The 23,519-nt window shown below is 38.2% G+C and overlaps 2 protein-coding genes across 2 annotated transcripts; one reads left to right on the top strand and one right to left on the bottom strand.

The window, feature by feature from the left end:
• Positions 1-6,509: 6,509 nt before the first annotated feature.
• On the top strand, positions 6,510-8,509 carry LOC141814691 (cyclin-D3-1-like). Its single transcript, XM_074702631.1, has 6 exons — positions 6,510-6,853; positions 7,245-7,331; positions 7,436-7,534; positions 7,608-7,833; positions 7,926-8,047; positions 8,123-8,509. Exons 1-6 carry the CDS (start codon positions 6,548-6,550, stop codon positions 8,345-8,347), a joined length of 1,065 nt encoding a protein of 354 aa, XP_074558732.1. The 5' UTR covers positions 6,510-6,547; the 3' UTR covers positions 8,348-8,509.
• A 2,634-nt stretch (positions 8,510-11,143) lies between these two features.
• Positions 11,144-12,282, bottom strand: LOC141814690 (serine/threonine-protein kinase-like protein At1g28390). The gene has a single exon (XM_074702630.1). The coding sequence runs from the start codon at positions 12,280-12,282 to the stop codon at positions 11,224-11,226; it is 1,059 nt and encodes a 352-aa protein (XP_074558731.1). The 3' UTR covers positions 11,144-11,223.
• Positions 12,283-23,519: the final 11,237 nt, after the last annotated feature.

The raw sequence follows: 23,519 nt of genomic DNA, 5'->3' as shown, positions 1-23,519 counted from the left end.
CATCGTAGTCGCTCGGAGGCTTCTTCAACAAAGAGCAAAAAAAAATCCCCCTCCCTTAGTCCTTGGGCGAAAGCGTCTGTCAAAATCTCGGACACAACTAAGGGTGTCTCTAGTACGACTCAAGTGAAATGTTGTATATAGGCACGCAAGGACTCCTACGATTTTTGTTTAAAATTAAAGAGGCTGAGAGAGATAGGAGTATATCTCTTTGAGCTAGAGAAATGACGTAAAAACAATGCCATAAAATCGTCAAAACATTATATAGACCCAAGCCTCAGAGTGTTAATCCATTGTTGCGCAGGTCCAGCAAGGGTGGTGAGGAAGACTCGACACTTGACTCCCTTAGAATACTCATAGATGTGGAGCGGTTGGAAGTGCCTAGGTAGCTCTTCCTTCAGAATGCTCTCAGTGAATGGCCACCTCCTAGCTGGTAACAACCCAGCTGACTCATCTTCAACGGGTCATTTATCTAGGTGGTAAACGAAGTGGCTCCTGTAGAGCTTTGTGCCGTAGGTTCAACTTCAGGCACTTCGTCGACGGGTGTCATCTCCCCTTCCTCTTCAACTCGAGGGGCATGACCTTGTCGTAGGGTGACTTCGACTACTGTGGCCACCATTCGTGAGAGTTGCTCACTTGTTGTCTCAATGACTACCGGTGTAAGGGACCAATATGGTTCAGTTGATTTCTCTAGTTGGGGCTCCACCATGGTTCTCCTGGTATTCACCATCGTATCTTTTCATATATCATCCTATAGATTGTGCCAATTTGATGGAGTCCTTTTTCACCCGCTTGGGTTCCTCCTCTCTTTCCTCAGAGGCGGCGACGACGGTTGTTCCTTCGACGAGTCCGCTCTCGGAGTTCTATGTATCAAATCACGTCAGTCGGGGATCGACATTGCCGGCGTGGTCCCTTCGACGGTCAACTTAGCACTAGGCTAAAAGAAGGGAGGCTCGAGTGCGCGAGAGAACATTTAAGAGCTCGAAAGAGGAAAACGGAGAAGATTAGCCTCGGCAAGTGAGAAGAAAATCATACCTTTACTTACCTTCACGACACCTTATATAATCACAAAAGTGGGAGGTCCACATAGACCGCCATGCCAAGACTGAGTGAGTTACGTGGACCACCGCATGAGTGAGATCTCGTCCACCAACCAACCACACAAGCAAGCCGTTGCATCAAGGGAGACAACTGTCTGTCCGTACCACTAGTGTTGTTTGGTCCTTAGCCTGACGTCACTTTTCAGGTGGGCAGTCTCGTTGGGGTCGATTTTGCGTTAGGGACTGTCAGAGGTTGGTATCTGAAAGAGCCCGTTCAACCCATCTTTCTCATCGTTCGGAACCGATATAGTCACTCGGGTAGAGAAGGTCAAGGCTTAATGGGCCTCTGTGGTGGTGAATGTAGGACCGATGGGCGCACTAAAGGGGGATGAATAACGCGTTCTTTCGTTCGTTCGACTTTACAAAAATTAGCAACGGAATTAGTAATAACAAGCATAGGGGACTTCGAATTTACTTGGTTCCTAACCCCCCAGAGTTAGTACGTTTAAGGCCTATGCACGGGAAGACAATCGTCCATTAATGGTCTCCTTTTCAGACCTTTGTCCGAAGGAGGAGAAATCCATTTTACAGTTCAATAATAGAAATATGAAATACAAGAATGTAAGACTTAAATAAAAATAAGAACAACATCCGTTGGACCGATCTGGAAGTCCTTAGCGCAGCGCATTCCTCCTGGAACTTCCCCGGTCACACGAGCCTGGCTCTGTTCACGTTCAGCAGCACCACAAAATGAAGAATAAGGGGTAATGAAGTTGTTCCTTGTGGTGCACGTTGAGACCCTTATATAGATTCTTTCGGGCATTTGGATTCTTATCCGGGCACCTAGATCCAATTCGATCTGATCCAATTTCTTCGATCTTTATTAGGGCTGATTCTTTTTTATTTGGGCGCCTGGATCATCCAGGGGCGCTTGGACCATCCGGTCATCTGGAGAACATCCAAGCGTTCGGATCCAGTTAACTTGGTTTGACTTGAGTTGACCTCCGGACTTAGTTCGACTACTTCTATTTGCTCCTCTTATGCTTCCCCTATCTTTGCTTCCAGCTTCTGGTCCCTGCAAGATCAGCATACAAACAAACAAACAACTCAAGTCTATCTGTAGTCCGTCTGACCTACTAGGCTTACCTAAGCTTTACCCTGTAGGTCTAACCTACTGGTTTACTTGTGTCTAACTTCAGTTAGGACTAGTCACTTTCATAGATAGACTTCTCACTTGTCAAATATTCGATCAGCCTTAACTTGTTTGGACTTTCCTTTGCCTAACATCCAATTAGAACTAGTCACTTTCATAGGTAGACTTCCCACTTGTCAAACATCCGGTCACCCTTGACCTATTTGGACTTTTCCCTTGCCTAACCTCTAGTTAGGACTTCTTTACTTAGCTTCACTTCCTGCCCAGCCTCCAACCAGAACTTTCTGTCCAGCTTCACTCATCAGATCTTCCTTGTCCAGTCCTCCAAATCAAGTCTTCCTTGCTCAATCCTCTAGATCAGAACTTTTTTGCCTAGTCACAACTAGGACTTTTCCTGCCTAGTCTCAACTAGGACTTCTTCTTGCTGGGTCTAATCGACTAGGACTTCTTACCCAGTCCAATTGACTAGGACTTCTCGCTAGTCTTCTGGTCAAACTGACCTAATTAGACTTCACTCACATTCAAATATTAGGTCATGTTTGGATCAATCCTTAGTCAAACTGACTAAACCTAGATGTATTATTAAACATCGAAACTCTGAGAACATACTAGTGCTCCTTATACCAATAGTGAAGAGCATCGGCCGAACGTATAAGATTTTGATAGGACAATGACTTGATCAAGTTTACTCAAACTGCATATTATATATATATATATATATAGCTAGGATGAGATTAATTGTGTCTTAAATTAATGTCATTTGGGAATATATATACACAATGGACTATTAGTCATTTTAAAAGGGCATTTTTAATATATTGATAAAATGACCTTGTTCATGTCAAACTAACAAACATAAAACATAGTTTTTTTAACAATGCTCCTTACCCATTTTTGTTTATTTAATCAAGGTATCCTATTCTCTTACCCCTCTCTTGTGGCAAAGGTAGGAGAGATATTTATTTCCTAAGGGATTATTCTCTTCAAAATTCTTAACTCTTGTGGTAATCTATCATCATCTAAATACCAACCCAATTATGTTTGTCGGAGCTCCCTTACCCTCTCTCGTAAAGCTACCATTAATTTGTCGCTGTAATACTAGATGGAGTTCATTTTTTTACATGATTATCCATATAAAAGGGGGCATTTGGCCTTGGTACTTATCAGGTGGATTAAGAGCGTGAAGCATTTTAGTTCCGACATGTTTTCTCACATCTATCACAAGTTGAATTTAGGGCACAAATTTAGCTCCCATACCAGCGTAAATTAAGATTAAGGTCATTTTCATCTTAAAACAACCTCTTCTAATACATGAACAAAAAGATTGTAATCAAATACACAATAGTTTGATTTGCAATTTCCAATGTTTCCAGATTGTAATCGTCAAATGGAGTCTATATAGATAAAACTTTGGAAGGGTCCAATTTATGGGCCTTGTATTAAAAAATAATACTGGTGGATTAATTGGTGAAAAATAGCCTTTAAAATGCTCGGATGGTTTTTTCATTTAACAAGAGGCTTTTCTGAAAAAGAAGAGAAACTTTAGCTAAAGGTGAAACTTTAATTTCTTTTTAATAATTACAGTGTGCTCCTAAACCATTCCCAACTTTGCTCCCTGCGCCATTTTAACAGTGTGCTAGCAATATGATCATCCCTCCATTGCATTGCATTGCAGTGCATGCCCCCACTAGACTATAACAACCCCCATTTCCCTGTTTACAGAGCTAGCACATGAGACCACCGTGCGTGGATGCCTCTGCACGACTGACTCCCCATTTCCTAATTAATCTTCCTGTCAGCACTCCAGTTTGACCACCCCATGGCCACTAATTAGATTCATGTGGACGACCTTATTCCATGCATGCGTAGAACTACTAACGTGAGCTCAACCTTAATGTTCAATCCTCTTGTTTGAGTTTCTGCATGCAAAGCAAATCATTTTCATATATATATAACAGTTGGATGTTGCTGATATTAAATCCTCACACGAACTTTTCAATAACTCTCGAGATGGATGTAGGATTATAGGAAGAAGAGAAGTAGAGGAGAGAACAAGGGACCCTTTTGTTTCCTACATCTTGTAAACACATTTCATAGCGTCTCCTAAGCTTTTTAACTCTCATGCAAAACTATATATATATATATATATATACAATATAATTTGATCAGAATTATTAACACACAAAATTAATTAAGCTTGTTTCTGTAGCTAGATCGATTTCTGGAATTTTATTACAAACTAAGAATGAAATGCAGTGATGATGGAAAGTGAATGTGTTGGAAATCGAGTCACTAAAAGTGATGGATTAAAGTGAATGCAGTGTGGGAACAAAGGAGCATTTCAGAAGCATTGCAGAGGGAGGAGAACCTCATTCCTGAAGAGGGAACCCTAGCAAAAGCCTCCGGTAATTTCCTCCTTGTTTCTCTCTGAAATTTATCGCAGTGTTACATTTGCATATATATATATATATATACATGAATAATCCCTCAAATTCTATATTCATTAAACTTAATTAGATATAAAAGTATTTATTTATATATATTTCTGTAGATATAAAAGTATTTATTTATTTAACATCGATTTGCACCGACTAGTTTCGTGCATATTATACTGCAAGATCCGACACGAAGTTAATCGAATTAATCAAGAACAAACAGGGAAATTAGTTGTTAGTCATGTCATATTAATGAATTTAGTTCATTTGTTTACGACAAAATTAATAATTAAAGAAAATAGCCATATACTCGTGTCGTTTCAGATATTTTATTTTGTTGATTGCAAAATGAAAAAAAAAAAAAGTAAATCGGATCATTGTACTACGTAAACTTAGGCTCCGATCTGACCTAAAAAATAAAAATAAATTAACAATTAGAAAAAAAAAATTTGAAAGAAAATTAATATATATATATATATATATATATATATATATATATATATATATATATTGAAATTTATTTTAAAAATATTAAACGTAAGTTGTTAGCTTGGCTCATCGGCTTAACCCTCAAAGCCATCGACACAAACAGCTAATATAATAAAACACTAAAAAAACAATTTATCTAATTTTTACCTTAATACTTTTAGTTTTCTTTAAAAAAATATCTTAAGCTAATTTATAAATCAGGTTCAGGACACATTTTATTTGGGACATTTATATTCAAAAGGTCAATTTGTGATGTATATGGAATAAAATTATCATAACCTAAAGAACAAAAAAGAAAGTTATAAATTATATGGTGCAAATTAATTTGTACAATTAAAATGGAATAAAATTTAGCATGGAAGGCAATACAATCAATTTTCCATTTTCTAATTTAGTTAATTTAAATAATTATATTATATAGATAATTAATAACCTTATATATATATATATTTGAATAATTAGCAGGCTTGGATAGGATAAATTAGTAATTTGAAGCATAATTCCCTAAATAAAAAAATATAAAAGAAACAAAATAACAGCAGTTCAAGGCGAATGGTCTGATGTTAAAATTTACATGGACAGCCCCTGACATGTTTCTTTCCATAAATACCCTCCTCTTTCCTCGAAAGGTCCATCGAAAGAAACGTCCCTTTCCCTCTATTTAAACCTGTTTGACTGCCCAAGGCGGAGGCTGTGGTGGTGCTGAGCTGTTTCCCTGTTCAATAGTTTTAATAAATATAAAATTTATTCCACATTTTCCCTTTCCTTAAAATACAATTTTAGCCAATTAAATCAGAAACACTATCACTCTATTACTAATTTTCTTTCTAATTATGTGAAATTCCTTCTTTTTTTTTTTTGAGAAACATGTTTATTCTATTTCTTAAAATTATTTTCAGACCCTTCAGGCCACAAAAGCCAACATCTTGCTTTTGTGTTGGTCCCTGATGTGAGTAACAGGAACGCTCAACCAAAGGACAAAGGTGGCTCCTTTGAATTGTTTCTGTATTCTTTTGGCAATAAGATCATACAAAATCTAATCACCCAGGAATTTGGCCGCCGATCAATTATCATATCATCATCTTCCTTGTCATTCATCATCATTACGCTCTTAAGCGCCATGGCATGCAAGATGAAGCCCCCACAGAGCACAGTTGGATTTGGAGCCTTATTTTTATGACCATTTGTCTCTCTCATGCACACACGCACTACAAAACCTTTACTTTCCTCTCTATGCAACAGTGAGGCCCTCTCTCCTCTCCTCTTCCCCTCTGCCTCACCATTGGAGCCCTATTAAGGTACAACTGGTTTTGTATTCGGAAAGGAGCCACCTTTGAAGGAGAGGAGGGAGAGGAGAGGCATTTTTGACAGTCGGGTGGAGTTTTCACTGCTCTCTTGGTGCGCAAGTTCGTCTTTTTCCATCTCACTGCGCCATGGGTCCAAGCTTTGACTACGCCCCGTCCATTCTCTTCTGCGCCGAGGGCAACGACAGCATCCTGGGATTTGACGAGGAGGAGGAGGAGGAGGGCGGGCGTAGCCCTGGTTGGACTCCTGAATTTAAAAGGTTCGATTTTGGGAGGGATTGCTTCATGGATTTCCCGCTGCAGTCAGATGAGTGCTTGAGCTTGTTAATCGAGAGGGAGATGGAGCACCTTCCCAGGGAGGACTACGGCGACCGGCTGCGCTCCGGAGCATTAGACCTCGCCGTAAGGGAAGGGACTATTGATTGGATGTGGAAGGTGGATTTTCTCTATATTTTTCTTCATTCTTTTTCTTAAATCAGAAAGTGAAGAACTAAGAAATCCCCATTTTTGTTCTGTCTACTTCCTCCTCCCCTTGCATTATTCTATCTACACCACAATTTTTTTAAACGATCTGTTACTTCGAGATTCCCAACCCTACTTGTATATCTTATTATTTCTTAATGACTATGCATTTCGGTTCTTTGACCCAAATATATTCTCTTATGACTGTAAATTTAGAGGATGCATTTTCATTCTAAGTATTTTGACATATTCATGCTTAAGCTATCGTTTTCATCGTTTACGACCTCTTTCCTCTTTGATCTCTTTTTTTTTCTGTGCTTTGGTTCTCAGTTATGAATCGACAGATTTTGTGAATGATGAACAGGTTCATGCTTACTATAAATTTGGATCACTGAGTGCCTGTTTATGTGTCAACTACTTGGATCGGTTCCTCAGTGCCTATGAGCTTCCAGTAAGAATCATTAGCATTGCTTTCAAACTAATGCCCATGTCGATGCGTCATTCGATTCTTTTATTGATTCTAATCTTAAGGTAAATGTCAATTGTCATCTTTAGCAAGGCAAATCTTGGATGATGCAACTACTGTCTGTGGCCTGCCTATCTTTAGCTGCCAAGATGGAGGAAACTGAAGTCCCATTGATCTTGGATCTACAGGTGGAGCAACAAATGAAAAGTAGTAGAAATCTACCATGTATTCTTCTTTGAAACAAAGAACTCTTTGTTTTAGCTGTCTTTGAATTGCGTGGAACAGGTCGGCGAGGCAAAGTTTTTATTTGAAGCTAAAACCATCGAGAGAATGGAGCTTCTGGTGCTGAGTACCCTAAAATGGAGGATGCAAACTGTGACTCCTTTCTCATTCATAGATTTCTTCCTTCACAAACTCAATGGTGGCAATGTGCCTTCCCAGCTGTTGCTCTCGCGTTCTGTTGAACTCATGTTGAGCACTATTCGAGGTACATTTCTTCCTTGAAGAAGTAAATTTTACAATCTGATTCATCAGAAGAATTTGTGTTCAGTGATTTAAGAGTCAAGCCACTTGATGCAGGTATTGATTTCTTAGCATTCAGACCTTCAGTAATCGCTGCTGCCATTGCACTGATTGTTTTGGAAGAAACTGAGATTGTAAATGTTGAGAGCACCTTGACTTCTTGTTCCCATGTCGCGAAGGTGAATTCTTTTTCCTTGAACTAATGCACATTTTGATACGAAGACTGCAATATTAGTTTGTTGCGAATATCGCAGGAAGAGGTGCTGAAATGTTTCGAAGTGATCAAAGACAAAGTGCTGATGAGTAGGCAATCAGGTAAAGATAATGTTAGCTCCTCAATATCCTATGTGCCTCGAAGTCCATTTGGGGTGCTGGATGCTGCTTGCCGGAGCTACAAGAGTGACGATACAACTGCCGTCTCCCAATGGAAGATTCAAGGTGCATCTCCAGCCAGCAAAAGGAGGAAAATAAGCAGATAATGAACACAAAGATAAAGCTTTTGCATTAACCCCTCTAAGAACTCTTGAGAGGTGTTGCTTGGTTCTTTCAACAACTGTTTTTTGGTTTGGTTAGGGAGGATTTTGATGTTTTTCAGGGTCTACCCAAGAAAACAAAAAACAAAGATCTTCAAAGAGAGAAAAATAAATAAATGAAAGGGTAAGAAGCAGTTTGGGCAATCAGGCTTTTAAAACCATGAACAAATACAAGAATCAGAGATGTTGTAAAAGATCAGAAATGCTTCCAAAGAAAGTTGCTAGAGAGCAATAATGTATTACTTGTTCTTATCAAGATGAAACCAAGAAACAAAATCATTGTGAGGATCAAAAGTGAATAGTGCATGCAGAAAAAAAAAAAGAGGAAATCATGAAGCACTATAAAACATTAAATATTTCTTTACTCATTTATTGCTGCTAAGAATTCAATTTTTGGCTTTTGTAGTGCCTATCATAATCATACTACCATTTGACTGCTTGCCTGCTTAGAATCTAGAATTTACTTACCATGTGGCCACAGCATATAAAATGGTTTAATGATCATACCAACCGATTAGGTGGTGTGGGACTGCTCTTCGAAGTTTCAGTTTCTGCATTAGGATATACAACAGCAGTAATGTAAGAGACGAGAGGAATTTTATTCCATGCAGCTTTGTTTAGCCATTGCTAAGCATCTTCAGATTGGTTAATTACTCATGGTGACAGAGGTCCAATCTATCAATGGCCATGCCCTTTGAAGTTTCTTCTGGCATTTGGACTTGGCAATGTCCATGAGAGGCTGGTTGGCAGCCACTGAGATGGACTTCATTTAAAGCTTGTCACATGGAATCACTGTGCTCGCCATTGTTTTGGCTTTATCTGGATTAGGTCGAGTGCAGTGATAGTGTTCGACAGAGGTAGTGGGAAGCATCAATTTTTAACCTGTGGTACTATATTTTACACTCGAATGGAGTGGAATCGAGCTGGCTATACCCAATGAATCAAAGACACTGCGTGCTGCACAGTTCTTAGGGTATGGAGGATTCAATGAAGGGTTCTCTAAATGAAAGTTGAGGGACCATTTCTAGAGAATAAAGTAGTCTAGGAGTAAAATAGAATCGTATAACTTTTATAGTACGCTTCATGAAATCATAAGGAATATTGTAAGTCATACATGAACAACAATTTCACCATGGTACTTGTTATGGGTGTTATGACCCGGCTCGCAAAGACCAATCTAAGGTCGACACATTGGACGGAAGGTTGACTTGACTTTATATCCAGCCCACTCTGACTCGGCCACTCACTCAGTCCACTCGAGAGCCCTATTCGGCCACTCACCCAGTTCACTCGGGAGCCCGACTCTCTGCTCGGTCACGCTCTGCCCAAAGTCCAGCTCGGTCAATCACACAACCATGGCCCCCGAGCACAGTACCAAGAGCAAGAGCCCTAGCTCTCAACTCGTCGAGAACGTTGTATTTATATTAAGGTCGAGCTTGGACTCCACTCGGTCGTGCTCGAACTTGACTCAGTCGTGCTCGATCCCTGCTCAGCCCTACTCCAGGCCCACTTCTCCACCGGCTAGTCCCGCCCCTGTCCAATATCAGACCGATTCCCCTTCCTGTCTTTATCAATCAATCAAATCATCGTCAAGAAATTATGAGTAATTATGTGATATGATAACTTGCCCCTGTTATCACAGTATGATGCTTAATAATGCGACTTCATACTAGTATGACAATGATGAGACATTTTTCACACCCTGATTAAACGTATCTTCTGACAAAATCTCAGCGCGCGGATATTCTCCTTAATTAATGACAAGACAGGCCTGTATGATTCTCTTATTCTTTCACCTATATAATCTTCTTTCTCTGCACATATAAGTAGGCACATCTTCAACATGCTTCTTCCTCCAAAATTATTCTTTTTCCAGTAACTGACTTAAGCGTCAGAGGGGTCAAGTTAGGCAACCCTGACCTTCCTTCTAACCACTGCGGTATGTGCAGGGTTTTGAAAATCACGGTCTTCTTCTTCCTCTTCACACGGTCAACTTCGATGCTGAGTGGCGGGTAATGTGTCTGAGAGGCTATCTCAATAGGAACAGTACTAAAATTTTGTCATAAGGAATTTATTTTCAGATTCACTTAGAATGTTCGACTTAGCCTAGCTCGCAGCCTCGCATGGTCCGCCTAACTTGAATTTGGCCCCTTATCACCCTTTGTTAAGGTTCTTGTTCACTTCCCCATTTTTAAAGAAACTTATATAAAGGGCTAGATAAATAGATACAAACAAAAAAAAATCTCCTTACATTCTAAGTTTTCAAAACTCAAAGAACATAATCCCAATGTCACCGTTGACATCCCCTTGTATTCTTTAATATAATCAAGATATATTTGACACCTGTTCAGTGATAGTTGGCACAATGTGATTTTATCTCAAATAAATTTGTTTTTTTATACAATAAAGATATTTGATTCCAAAGATATTTTATTTGATTCCTTCTTAATTCATATTAAGGCCATTCTATTTAAAAATTATCTTAATAAAGCAAATATTTGTTTCTTTTTTGAGGCAGGAGCCAATGACAATGCAGTCCAAAAATACGCATAAAGATTCGAATCTATACAGGCAGCTCTCTGCATCTTTCTGGAGGAATCGGAATCAGAGCTTCTTCTTCTTCTTCCTATCAAACAACAGTGTCTCTTAATGCCTCACCAGTTAGATTGTCGCCTTGCGGGGCCCTCGACATCGACGACTGGACCGTTGTTATGGTACGAACCGATTGGCCCTGTGTCTGTCTCTAAACTTGTCGCCACGCGTCTCACGTGAACGCCACGTACTCCCATCGATGAGGAGGGAAAGGAACGATGAGCAAGTCGCTACGACCTAGCCACGTTGGACACTCTCCCTTTGCCGTGGGACCTCTTTGCCCTCCTCCTCGGGACCCACCTTGCCCGGCGCTGCAGCCCCACGCGCGACTCCACCGCCTGGAGCGCCGCCGCCACCTCCGCCATCGACGGCCTACGCCCCGCTTCCGCCGCCACGCACTTGCTCGCCACCTCAGCTACTGCCTTCGCTGCTTCCTCCTCCCTCTTCCCTGCCGGCGCCGCTCGCGGATCCCACAGCTCCCCGAACCTTCCCTCCGCCACCAGCGGCGCCGCCCAGTCCACCAGCGAAGGCGGGCTGTACTCCACGTCCATTGCTTCCCGCCCGCTGAGCACCTCGAGGAGGACGACCCCGAAGCTGTACACATCAGTCTTGTCGCCGACGTCCTCCGGGCGGACGTAGGCGGGGTCGAGGTAGCCCATGGTGCCAGCCGGAGGAGGCAGAGAAGAGGCAATGGCACCGACGGGGGTGGGTATGCGGACAGCGAGGCCGAAGTCAGCCAGGCGAGGCAGGCCGTCGGCGTCGAGCAGGAGGTTGGCGGGCTTGACGTCGCGGTGGGCGACGCGGAGGGAGTGGAGCCGGGAGAGAGCGGCGGCTGAGAGGCTGGCGAGGCGGATGCGGATGGGGAAGGGTGGAGGCGGACGCTGAGGGTGATGGAGAAGATCGTGGAGAGAGCCAAGCGGCATGAAGTCGACGACTGCGATGCGGGGGGCGGAGGAGGTGGCGCCAACGAGGTTGACGAACAGAGGAGTGCGAGGGAGGGAGGAGAGGAGGTCAATCTCCGCGTCGGTGGCGGAGGGGGATTCAAACTGGAGAGAGGACTGGGAGGGGACCTTGGCAGCGGAAAGAAGGCGGCCGCCGTCGAGGGAGGCAAGGAAGACGGACCCGTGGCTGCCGCGGCCGAGGAGGGCGGAAGCAGAGAAGCCCGAAGTGGCGGCTTCAATCTCCTCGTAGGTGAACACCCTGTGTTTCTTCTCTCCCCACGCTTCTTCCTCCTCCTCTCCCTCCTCTCGACGCCGCGCGATGCAGCAGTCGATCACGGAAAGCCTCATTGCTTCCCGAAGGTGATTAATGGCGAATTGAATAGATAGACAAGAATCGAGACACAGACACTGTGCAGTCAGATGGATCGGAAGAGAGTAAGAAATATAACAAGGAGATGCGCCGGCGTAGGCGGAGGGATGTCTGTTAATTAACTTTTGTGTTCCCCACTAATCGATGTGCCACCAACTATCTGATTAACTTAATTAACACCTCTCCCACCCACCTTCTCGTCCGACCGACTCGCGGGACCCGCGCGTGATGGTCAAGCTGCCAAATTGGGTGTGGAAGACAAATTCATCACTGCCCTTCGATGCCTTGAATGAGTAAATTTATCTTATTTTATTATATTATATTTGATGATAAGGGTCCACCAAGACCTTGTCCTTGACTCTGTCAATATAGAATTCACGGGTTTGGACTCAGTCAATCTATAGAGTCCGGTAGAAAATCCTTGATTCAGTCAATTACATAGATTTGAGTCCCTTAAGATCTTAACTGCATTGGAATTGAATGATCTCGGAATAAGTCAGTTAAATTTGAGAGAACTCAAAATTAATCAAAATAATTTTTCCGAGTCTAATAAAATTTAGATCAAGTCAGTGGAAGATTTGGTCTAGTAGATTAATGAAGTTGGATTCGAATATGATAACGAAAGAGATGTGTTAATTGCTGACAAGATATCAGATGAATAGACTCGTCAATTATCTTGACAACAATAATGAACATTGACAGAAAAGATGTATCGATTGTAAACATTGAAAATCTCCGAGAAATATCCAGCCATTCTGAAGAGAAAGCTCTTTAATAATTCAGCATTTTTTACTTCGCCTTCTCTATATAAGATAGTGATTCTAATAAAAAAAGTATTGACTGAAATTTATCATTTTTTAGAATTGTGTTATAACAGATTGCTAATTGAATGATAATTGTACAAAATCATAGAATTATCTATATAAATTTGAATGTTCAGATGTCATGTCAGAAAGATATCCTTCTCCTAGTTTAGGTCTTACTTGGCTATCCACATGGTCTACTTGACGGCGCAATTGCCATCTAAATAAACCGCTGTGCAATGTAAACTGAAGCACATTTTGCGGGATGAGTGGCCAGTTGCGACACTGCTGTTATGTGAGACAGTTGGGTATGGATAGGTAAAAGTATCATCCACGTATGCGATGAGTGCGCATGATGTGGATGTAATATGTCATGGGTGATATGACTGTTGACGAAGTTCAATCGATGAATGCATCATGTGTGTGAGCGCATGACATCGCCTGGATGGCGCATGAGGTCAATCAACGATGTGTGTAAGTGTGTCAAGGTCCTGGGATTAATTTTTCTAGTTTTTAAAACTATTTTCAGATTTTTTTTGAATTATTTAGGTATTTTAAATTAAATTTTCTTTACAAAATTAAATTTAAATAAGAGAAAATTATTTTTCAAATTTAGAAATTTTGTGAAAAAATTTCTATACCTATTGATTGCTTATGTGTTCTTAATGTGTTGGTTCTATACTTATCCTAAATTGAATTGAGGCTATTTTATTATTGGTTTATCGATTTTATACTGATTTTATTAATTTTAATTTCAGATGGTGTGAATTATACATACTATGACTTGATAGTATCCAGGGGATAGTATACAACCCTACTTATGAAGTCAAAAGTCATATTAGGAGACTCGATAGGTTATTCAAGAGACTCAAGCAATTCCTATCCTAGATAATTATTGGATTTAGCCTTAGTTCGATCACTACTGAGACATCTTGAACTAGCACACCACATATGAAGGCACTATGAAGGGCGCATCACATATATGGAATTGATCAGAGAGCTACTTCATCATGTAAACCATGCAGATAACTATGTATCACCTCCTTGCAAGGATCCCGAGGAGAATTTGAATGAGGGGTCACATATGTGAAAATTGATCAGAAAGCTACTTCATTATGTAAACCCCTATAGATGACAATATACCACCTCTTTGTAAGGATCCCAAGGAGATGACAATATACCACCTCCTTGTAAGGATCCCAAGGAGATCTGAATGAGGGTTGTAATGAACCTCAATATCCTATTACTCTTGAGGAGGATGTGGATGCCCATGAGGGAGATCCTATAGAGAGTTCCGATGCCAACCTATCTAAAACCATTGCCCTTGCTAAGCCTAGCTAGAAAGATAGGAATTGTGTTAGTTACTACTACACTAGTATCAATTCTAATGGGAGTAGTGATGTCCTATCTATATTTTTAGAGTTGTTATGAATTTATGTTACTGTTATTATGTTTATATGTATTGAATTTGAACTTCATCCTTTATCATTTTGAATGTATGATTTGATTGGATATTGTGTGTTAATAATATGTTTATTATAACTAGTTGTATGTAAAATGATTGAACAATGTTAGTTAGTTGGATATTGTATGTTAATAGCATGTTTATTATAATTGATTCATGTAAGACTGGTGGGCGTGCTAAAATGGGGTGAATAGCGCTTTCGTCGTTCATTCGTTCATTACTAACATAAAGACTGAGAGTGGATATTAGAAAAATAAGCAAGGGACTCGCGAATTTACTTAGTTCCTAATCCTCCAGGGTTAGTACGTACCAAAGTCAATGTACGGGAAGACGCCCATCTACTAATGGTCTCATTTTTAAAATGTTTTCAGAGGTAGAGAAATCCATTTTATAGTCCAAAATATAATAAGCAGAAGTACAGAAAGTAGGACTTAAAATAAAACCGCTCATGTAGCTGATCCGGAAGTCTTTGAGTATAGCGCACCCTTCCTGGAGCTTCTCCAGTCGCACGAGTTGGAAGACATTCGCATTTAGCAGCATCGCAAGATGAAAGATTTGGAAAATCAAGGTTACTCCTTGTGGTGCATGTTGAGGCCTTTATATAGACTCTTCTGGATGCCTGGATTCGTATCTAGGCGCCTGGAACAGATCTTATTCTGATCCAGTTCTGTCGGTCTATCGGAGTCGATTCTTCTTGATCCGGGCGCCTTGACCATCCAAGGGTGCTTGGACTGTTCAGGCGCCTGGAGTAACATCTGGGCGCTCGGATCTAGTCAACTCAGATTTGACTTAAGTTGACCTTGGACTTGGTTCAGTTGTTTTTGTTTGCTCCTCCTATGCTTCTTCAATCTTGCTTCCAGCTCCTAGTTCCTATAAGATAAACATACACACAAACAAAGCAATCTAAGCTATCTTTAGTCCGTCTGATCTACTAGGCTTACCTAAGCTTTACCCTATAGATCTAACCTACTAGGCTCACTCGTACCTAACTTCCAGTTAGGACTAATCACTTCCATAGGTAGATTTCCCACCTGCTAAACATTCTATCATTCTTGATTTGCTTGGACTCTCTCTTAACTTCTATCCAGCTTCACTCACCAAGACTTCTCCTAACCTTCAATTAGGATTGCCTAATCTCCAATTAGGACTTCCTCTACTTAACCTTTTGTTAGGACTTCCTTCCCAGCTTCACTCACTAGGACTTCTCCTAGCCTCCAACTAGGACTGCCTAGCCTTCAATTAGGATTTCCTCTGCCTAGCCTCCAGTAAAGACTTTCCCTACCTAGCCTCTAGCTAGGACTTCTCCTTGCCAGGCCAACTTGACTAGGACTTCCTTGTCTAATCCAATTGACTAGGACTTCTCGCTAGTCTTTGGTTAAACTGACTTGACTAGACTTCACTTACATTCAAATATTAGATCATATTTGGATCAACCCTTGGTCAAACTGATCAAACCTAGGTGTATTGTCAAACATCAAAACTCTGGGGGCAGAGTACTAGTGCTCCTTCCACAACAATCTTCCCCTTTTTGATGTATGATAATTTTTTAAGTTTAAAATTAGGTCAAGGTTTAGTCTAGGAGAATTCTAGATTTATTTAACTTAAGTATCTTCTCCCCCTTTTCATACATAAAAAAAACTTGTTATATTGCACTAACAATTATAGTATGTCTTATAGTCACAACTTAGGCTTGATAGTTCTTGAAAGATCATAATAGATTTTAAAAATAATTTTAACATAATTTTTAAAAGAATTTTTAAAAGTGTTTTCAGAATATTTTTTGAAAAATTTTTTAAAAATAATTGTTCAAGAGAATTTTTAAATATATTTTTAAAATAGATAATTTTAAAAATTAGTTATTATCCTTTTAAATCAGAATCTCTCCCTTTATCTGACACGTCTTTAGGGCTCTTTGTTAACGACAAAGTAATCTCCCTATGTGTCTTAGGATTTGATTCAAATCAAAAGGGTAATTTTTAAAATAATTTTGAACCATATTTTGAAATGCTTTTTTCAAGGATTTTTTTAAATATTTGTAAATATTTATAAAAACTCATTTTAAAATATATTTGCTTTTTTGATTTTGGACCTCCCCTTAAATCTTACACTTTCTTAGGGCTCTTTATTAATCACAAGGCAAACTCTCTATGTGTCTTAGGGGTTAATTCAATTGAATAGAGCAAGTAACTTATGATTTTTAATAATTTTTTTTTCAAATTATGAATTTTGATTGAACTTTCAATTTAGGCTTTCTCCTAAATCTGATACTCCCTTAGGATTCTTTGTTGGCCACAAGACAATCTTCCTATGTATCTTAGGAGTTGTTCCAAGTCAAAGAATAATTTATAAAATATTTTGTAAACATGAGTTTTTAAAAATATATTTTCAAATAGATTTTTAAGTAATTTTTAAAATATCTTTTAAAAATAACCTTCCTCTCAACTAGACACTCTCTTAGGACATCCTTGTTGACCATAAAGAATTTTTGCCTATCTGTCTTAGGGTTTTTATATATAGTATTGACCTAAAAGTTGTTGGTACAGAATGCACCAGATGATCAAACCTTAATTTTGATAATGACACGAGGTTCAAGTTAAGTGTGCTATTAGATTGATATGTTGATCTAGTGTGTAGGGAGCACAAGTAAAGTCCTAGTTGAGGCTAGGTAAAAGGCAAAGTCTTAGTTGTAGGCTAGGCAAGGAGAAGTCATGGTCTGGAGGACCAGATAGAAGACTTGGCAGGTCGAGTGCACCAGGTGCAAGCCCATGCAGTGTCGGATGATCGGGAAGCATGACCAAAGTCCAATCGGGTACGGTCAGGAGGGTCAGAGGGTTGGTGAAGTCTGGGCGGTCTGGAGGATCGAGTCACAACAGTAAATTCCTGAAGGCCAAGGACAAAGTTGAGCAGAAAGTCCAACAAGTCTGGAGGACTTGGTTGGCAGTCAAATAAATTCTCTCAAGAGGAGTGGGTCAGGACGCGTTCCCGAAGTGGAACTTTAGGAGTCGATCTAACCCTATGTTTTACTGAAAACCTGAAGTTAAGACCAAGAATCAGTTCATAGAACCGACTCTCCAATATATTTTTTATATATTTGGAACTAACTTGTCTTACAGATTGGAGAGGTGAAGTCTTTGACTCCGGGCGACTTAAGCTGAGGTTCGAGTCGACTGGACGGTGGAGTTGACCGAAATATGGATTCCAGGCGACTTGAGATCGGATAAGCAAGGGTTTAGGGTTTTAGGGTTTACAGTTTAAGATTTTTGGGTTTAGGGTTTAGGGTTTAGTGTTTAGAGTTTAGTGGTTTAGAGTTTAGGATTTAGGATTTATCTGGCAGGCCATTACTTGATCTATTTAACTACAGTGATCGGAAGTTACATGACATTTTTTATTCCAAAATAAAAAATGCCTTGCAATTCCGATCACTATATTTAAATAGAAAAGGTGGTGTAATCATGGACACCTCTAAGTAGGACCTGCACAATCAAATTTACAAATTTAGAGTTTAGGGTTTAGGGTTTAGTAGTTTAGGGTTTACGGTTTAGTGGTTTAGGGTTTAGGGTTTAGGGTTTAGGGTTTTAGGGTTTTAGGGTTTAAGGTTTAGGGTTTAGGATTTAGTGGTTTATGGTTTATGGTTTATGGTTTATGGTTTATGGTTTATGGTTTAGGTTTTAGGGTTTAGGGTTTAGGGTTTAGGTTTTATAGGGTAACTAATTTAGGGTTTAAGATTACGATTTAGGAGAACTAATTTAGGTTTTGTGTTTTTTCTTTGAACAGGAGAACTAATTAACAGATCTAAATTATAAATCACAAAACAGAAATAAATTTAAATTATTTGCTAAGAGCTACAATGATGTCGGTCACAATTGGTTGAGAAAATAATTCAAAATCTATACAATTAAACATTCAATGTATAAAAAGTTATTGGATCTAATTATCCAAAAGTTATTGGAAATAATTCAAAATCTATACAATTAAATATCAGAATCGTCTAAATTAGTGTTAAGTGCACATGGAGAGGTGTTGGATCATTCTAATCAGCCTACTCCTTTAAGAAAATTGGTAGATCCTATTTGTGATCTACAAGTTCTACTAGATTCGTGATGGATCCCCCTGAATTTGAATTATTTTGAATTTTATCTTATCAACTTAAGGTGATTCTGTCATATTAGCTTATTGTGATACAATCTAAACCAAAGAATTTTTACAAACATATTGTTGCAGCTTACTAAAAATCAAATGCTAAAGAATTCCTATTTTGCAAATACAATTTATCATTTAATATTGGCTGGCCAGCGCCGGCCAGCGCCGGCCAGCGCCGGCCAGGCCGACCAGCGCCGGCCAGGCCGGCCAGACCAGCGCCGCCAACGGACAGCCAGCGACGGCTAGGGGCGGCCAGCGACGCTCGACGGCGAAAAACACACCAGAAAAGAGGGAAAGCTTACCACGTGAGGAAATCCGGCGGTGAGGGAGAGATCCGGCGACGAGGGAGAGAGATCCGGCGAGAAATCGGCGAGAAAGATCCGGCAGAGAAGACAGAGAGATCCGGCGGCGAGGGAAAGAGATCCGGCGGCGAGGAAGAGAGATCCGGCGGCGAGGGAGAGAGATCCGGCGGCGAGGGAGAGATCCGGCGACGAGGGAGACAGATCCGGCGAGAAATCGGGAGAGAACGACGAAATCGGCGAAAGAGAGAGGAGAGAGCTGCGGCTGTGCGCGTGGGAGAAGAGAAGTGTTCGGACTTAGGGTTTTAGTTAAGTTTTTTGCGACGAACACGAATTCGTCGCAGAATTCGTTGCCAAATCGGCGACGAATAAGTTTTTCGTCGCCAATTTGGCGACGAACTCGGTGTTCGTCGCCGATTTAGCGACGAAAAACTTATTCGTCGCCGATTTGGCGACGAACTAGGTGTTCGTCGGCGAATTTTGGCTCCGAACAATAATTTTCCCCTAATTTTTGGCGACGAATCGGTTTTTCGTCGCCAAATTGGCGACGAACCTATTTTTCGTCGCTAATATGGCGACGAAAAGGTAATTCGTCGCCAAATTGGCGACGAACTACAACTTCGTCGCCAAATTTGGCGACGAACTAGCTTTTTCGTCGCCAAATTGGCGACGAATTACCTTTTCGTCGCCATATTTCAGCGACATTTGAGGATACAGTCTTTTTTTGCAACGATTTCATTTTTCATCGCCAAATTGCAACGAATTATTTATTCGTTGCAAATTTTGCGACGAATTCGGCGACGAATTAGTTTTAGCGACGAATTTAGCGACGAAACATTTTAGTTGCTAAATCTGCAACTAATACATTTTTCGTCCCAAATTTCGTTGCAGATTTGCGACGAAAATGAATTTCGTCCCAAATTTCGTTGCCAATTGGCGACGAATATTTTTCGTCCCAAATATTCGTCGCAAATTAACTGTTTTTTTGTAGTGACATGACATACAGAGGTTATCTTATGAGTTTTGTGAGATGTTGTGTCAATTTTATCTTTATTTATTTAAGTTAATTCTACTGAGTGTTTGACCTTGTGTTAGATTTAGGTTTAACCGTTAGTTAGTTAAGTTCATATTTTCAAAATCGGCTTCTAGGTCGTGGTGAGGCAGGGGCCTTCTTAATTATCGAAACAACGACCACTTCCTTAGATAAAACCTTTTAAAGAAATTATAGTCTTAATTAACTTCTTGAAAATCTTTAATCTAACTAGTCTAGGATGTGGTGAGGTAGTTTCAGTTAGGTTGACTTAAATAAGTAGACCAAGCAAGGTACTCCTTATCCCATTTGACTACTTAGACCAAGTTTTCCTGGCGTATTATCATCTCGCCCTACTTTAGTACTGTGTTAGCAAGTGTCAACTACCATTTCTTCTTAACTAATCTTTCTAGCTTAAGCAATAAGTAAATATAATGACATGACATTTATGTGTATATAAAGTAAAGTATATATATGTACATGGCAAGTATGCATGAGTTAAACAAGTTAAGTAATTTTTAATTTCTAATAATGTATCAAATTCTCGATTTGATATATTTCGTATGGACCTACAAATGTGTCAACCCACTTTGACCAATTTTAAATTTTATTAAGTTTTATTTCCTTTGGTAATATTTTAAATTAGTTTTATAATTATAAGTATTTTATTATAATTAAGTTTATGAATTTTACTTATGTTTGTTTGAATTATTATTAATTTATTTTTAAATTATTAATTTATTATTGAATAATTAATTTATATTTAAATTATTGACTAATTGTTAAATTATTAATTTATTTTTAAATTATTAATTTGTTGGGATGGTGAATTAATTTTAGATTTGAATTGTGTTATGTTCCATAATTAAATGGAACTTGATGATAATTATTTTATTATTTAAATTTAAGTTTTTAAAATTTAAATTTGAATGGTTAAAACTTATAGAATTATTTTCATGAATTTTGAGATTTAATTTTATATATTTGAGATTTAATTTTAAAAATTTTAAATTATTAATTATTTTATAATTAAATGATACAAGGTTGTAATTAATTTTATTATTTAATTTAAATTTAAATTTAAATTATTTTTAAAATTAAAAAATTTATTATGAAAATTTTTAAGATTTAATTTTAAATTTTTATTAGTTAAATTATTAATTTTAGTATTTATCTTGGTGGGGTTTAAATTTATGTTATTATTATGATTGTCTTAATTATTTAATTCTAAGTTATTAATTAAATTTAATTTATTCAATTTATTTTGATGATTATTAATTTTATCTTATTTTATTAAATTATTTTTAATTTTTAAATTTATTAAATTAATTAAAGGTGTATAATTTAATTGTGAATTATCTTGTTTGAATAGGTTAAAAAATAGATTTAATTTTTTATTTATTAAAATAATATCCTAATTAATTTTATTTGTAAAATTAGTTAAATTATTAATGTTGAAATTTGATAAATTAATTGAGTTAGTCATATTATTATTTAATTCAATTAAATTTAAATTTTTTAAATTGAGTAATTTTGAATTAGTTAAATTAGATGGGTTTTCATTTTTGATAAAATCTTAGTTTAAATTTTTTAAATTAATTAATTAATTTTTATTTAATAAAATTTTAGATTTATTTGACTTTTCAAATTTATTAATTTTGAATTTTTTATATTTTTTAAATTATTTAAATTGATCAAATTATTTAATTTATTTAAATTAGATAATTATAAATTTTCTAAGTTATTTGAATTATTCAAATTAATTGAATTTGTTAAATTAAATAAATTACCTAAATTTTTAGCAAAATTAACTCTAATATATAATACCCTAGAGGTATTTTCATAATTAAACATACTTAGTAGAATCACATTCCCTAATTTCGATTTCTTCTCCACGGGTTTCCTCTTCGGGCATTGATTTTTGAGAAGTATTCTAAGACAATCGTCTTACGGGTATACTATTTATTGATAAATAAAAATTTACTATTTGAATACACATTTTTTATATGTTTGATTGAATCTTAAATTTATTTATTGAATGTTTGTAATATGATTCATAACATGAAAGAATTTATGATTAGATCACAACTAGTGAGTATCTCTATATGTGTAATTATGAATGTATTGAAAGTATTTCTAGTCGATGAATTGATAAATGTGGACGTCATCGATTCTGTTGAGACTAACACGTTTAAACTCCTTGGTTTGCCAAGCAGCTATTCTCACTGGCTGGAAACATTGGATGTTGAGAGTTAAACGTAGATGCTGGTTAAAGGTAGCCAGTTTATTGGAGTGACCTGCCATGAGACTTCATATGGTTCAATACATATGTTAATGAAGATCTCAGTGCAGCTTAAGTGCGAGTTTCCTTTGACTTACGGTATTCAAGTTGCCTTGGTCATGGAGGCTTATACTTTGACATCTTAAGTAAATATCTCCAAGGAGGTGTGGATCCGGGATGACTAGGTATATGTCAAAATGCCCGAAGGTATTTGAATAACCCACAGAGGATTTATCACTCCTTAAAAAAGGAAACGTATACCTTGCGGCCGTTTATTAGGATTGTTACTAAAAGTCTTTCGCAAAAATATCACATGTCAAGAGTATGGTACTCTTGGACACATGTACAAATAACTTGAATTCACATGATAAGAAATTAAACTTTGTCTAGGTGTGACGTAGTCAGCCTAGTGGGACTTAACACATATAGACCATATCCTGAACTAAGTGGGTATAAGACGGTGAAAGGAACGAGACACGTTTTATTATAGCTGCTGAAAGGTTTAGAAATTATTCTAGAATCAAAAGTTGATTTTTTTGATTAATTGGAGATCATGTACCACTAGATGCCACTCATAATCGTTCTGCAATTAATGGTTAATCACGGACGACCAACATAACCGAGAATCTATTGGGTCACACGCACTACAAATTTTTCACAGCACTTAAAATGAGTTTAAAAATTAGATTCTCAGATTGAGAGAAATAAAGTTTGGTTGGACCAGACAAAAGTAAAATGATGGGCTTCATCTTATGAAGATGAAATAAACAAAATTGGTTTGGTTCAAATCAGAGGTGGTTTGGTTATTGAACCAAATAATTCGTTTTTAAACCAAATTGAACCAACTTGGTTTGGTTCATGATAGAAGATATTTTGAAAAAATGGAAGCAATAATGGACTTTGTCTTATGAAGATGAAATGAACAAAACTGATTTGGATCAAATCAGAGATCGTTTGATTATTGAACCAAGTGATTTAGTTTTGAATTCGATTTACTATGGTGTCCAATCCAATTTGCTACAGTAATCGAATCGGTTCGTTGTAGTAAACCCTAAAACTTAAACCCGATTTAGGTTTTTCTTCTAGTTTTCTTCCTTCTCCGCCCGATGTCGCACACCCGCGACACCCACTTCTCACGCACGCCATGTGAGCCCACGTCTGTCGGAGAGACTCACAATTTTCATCGTGCGATCCCAC

Source organism: Curcuma longa, chromosome 21 (assembly GCF_044706935.1).
Source record: "Curcuma longa cultivar G26 ecotype Majalengka, Jawa Barat chromosome 21, ITB_CL_G26_1.1, whole genome shotgun sequence".
Taxonomy (NCBI): domain Eukaryota; kingdom Viridiplantae; phylum Streptophyta; class Magnoliopsida; order Zingiberales; family Zingiberaceae; genus Curcuma; species Curcuma longa.
The sequence above is the reverse complement of the archived record's forward strand: the minus strand, read 5'-3'. Positions and strand labels throughout refer to the sequence as shown.

What these genes read in the sequence shown, in the direction of transcription:
- LOC141814691 (XM_074702631.1), top strand. Translation starts at nt 6,548, where the DNA reads ATGGGTCCAAGCTTTGACTACGCCCCGTCCATTCTCTTCTGCGCCGAG. An exon ending in TCAGTGCCTATGAGCTTCCA is followed by an intron (nt 7,332 to 7,435) that starts GTAAGAATCATT and finishes TGTCATCTTTAG; the next exon opens with CAAGGCAAATCTTGGATGAT. An exon ending in CATGTTGAGCACTATTCGAG is followed by an intron (nt 7,834 to 7,925) that starts GTACATTTCTTC and finishes CACTTGATGCAG; the next exon opens with GTATTGATTTCTTAGCATTC.
- LOC141814690 (XM_074702630.1), bottom strand. Translation starts at nt 12,282, where the DNA reads ATGAGGCTTTCCGTGATCGACTGCTGCATCGCGCGGCGTCGAGAGGAG.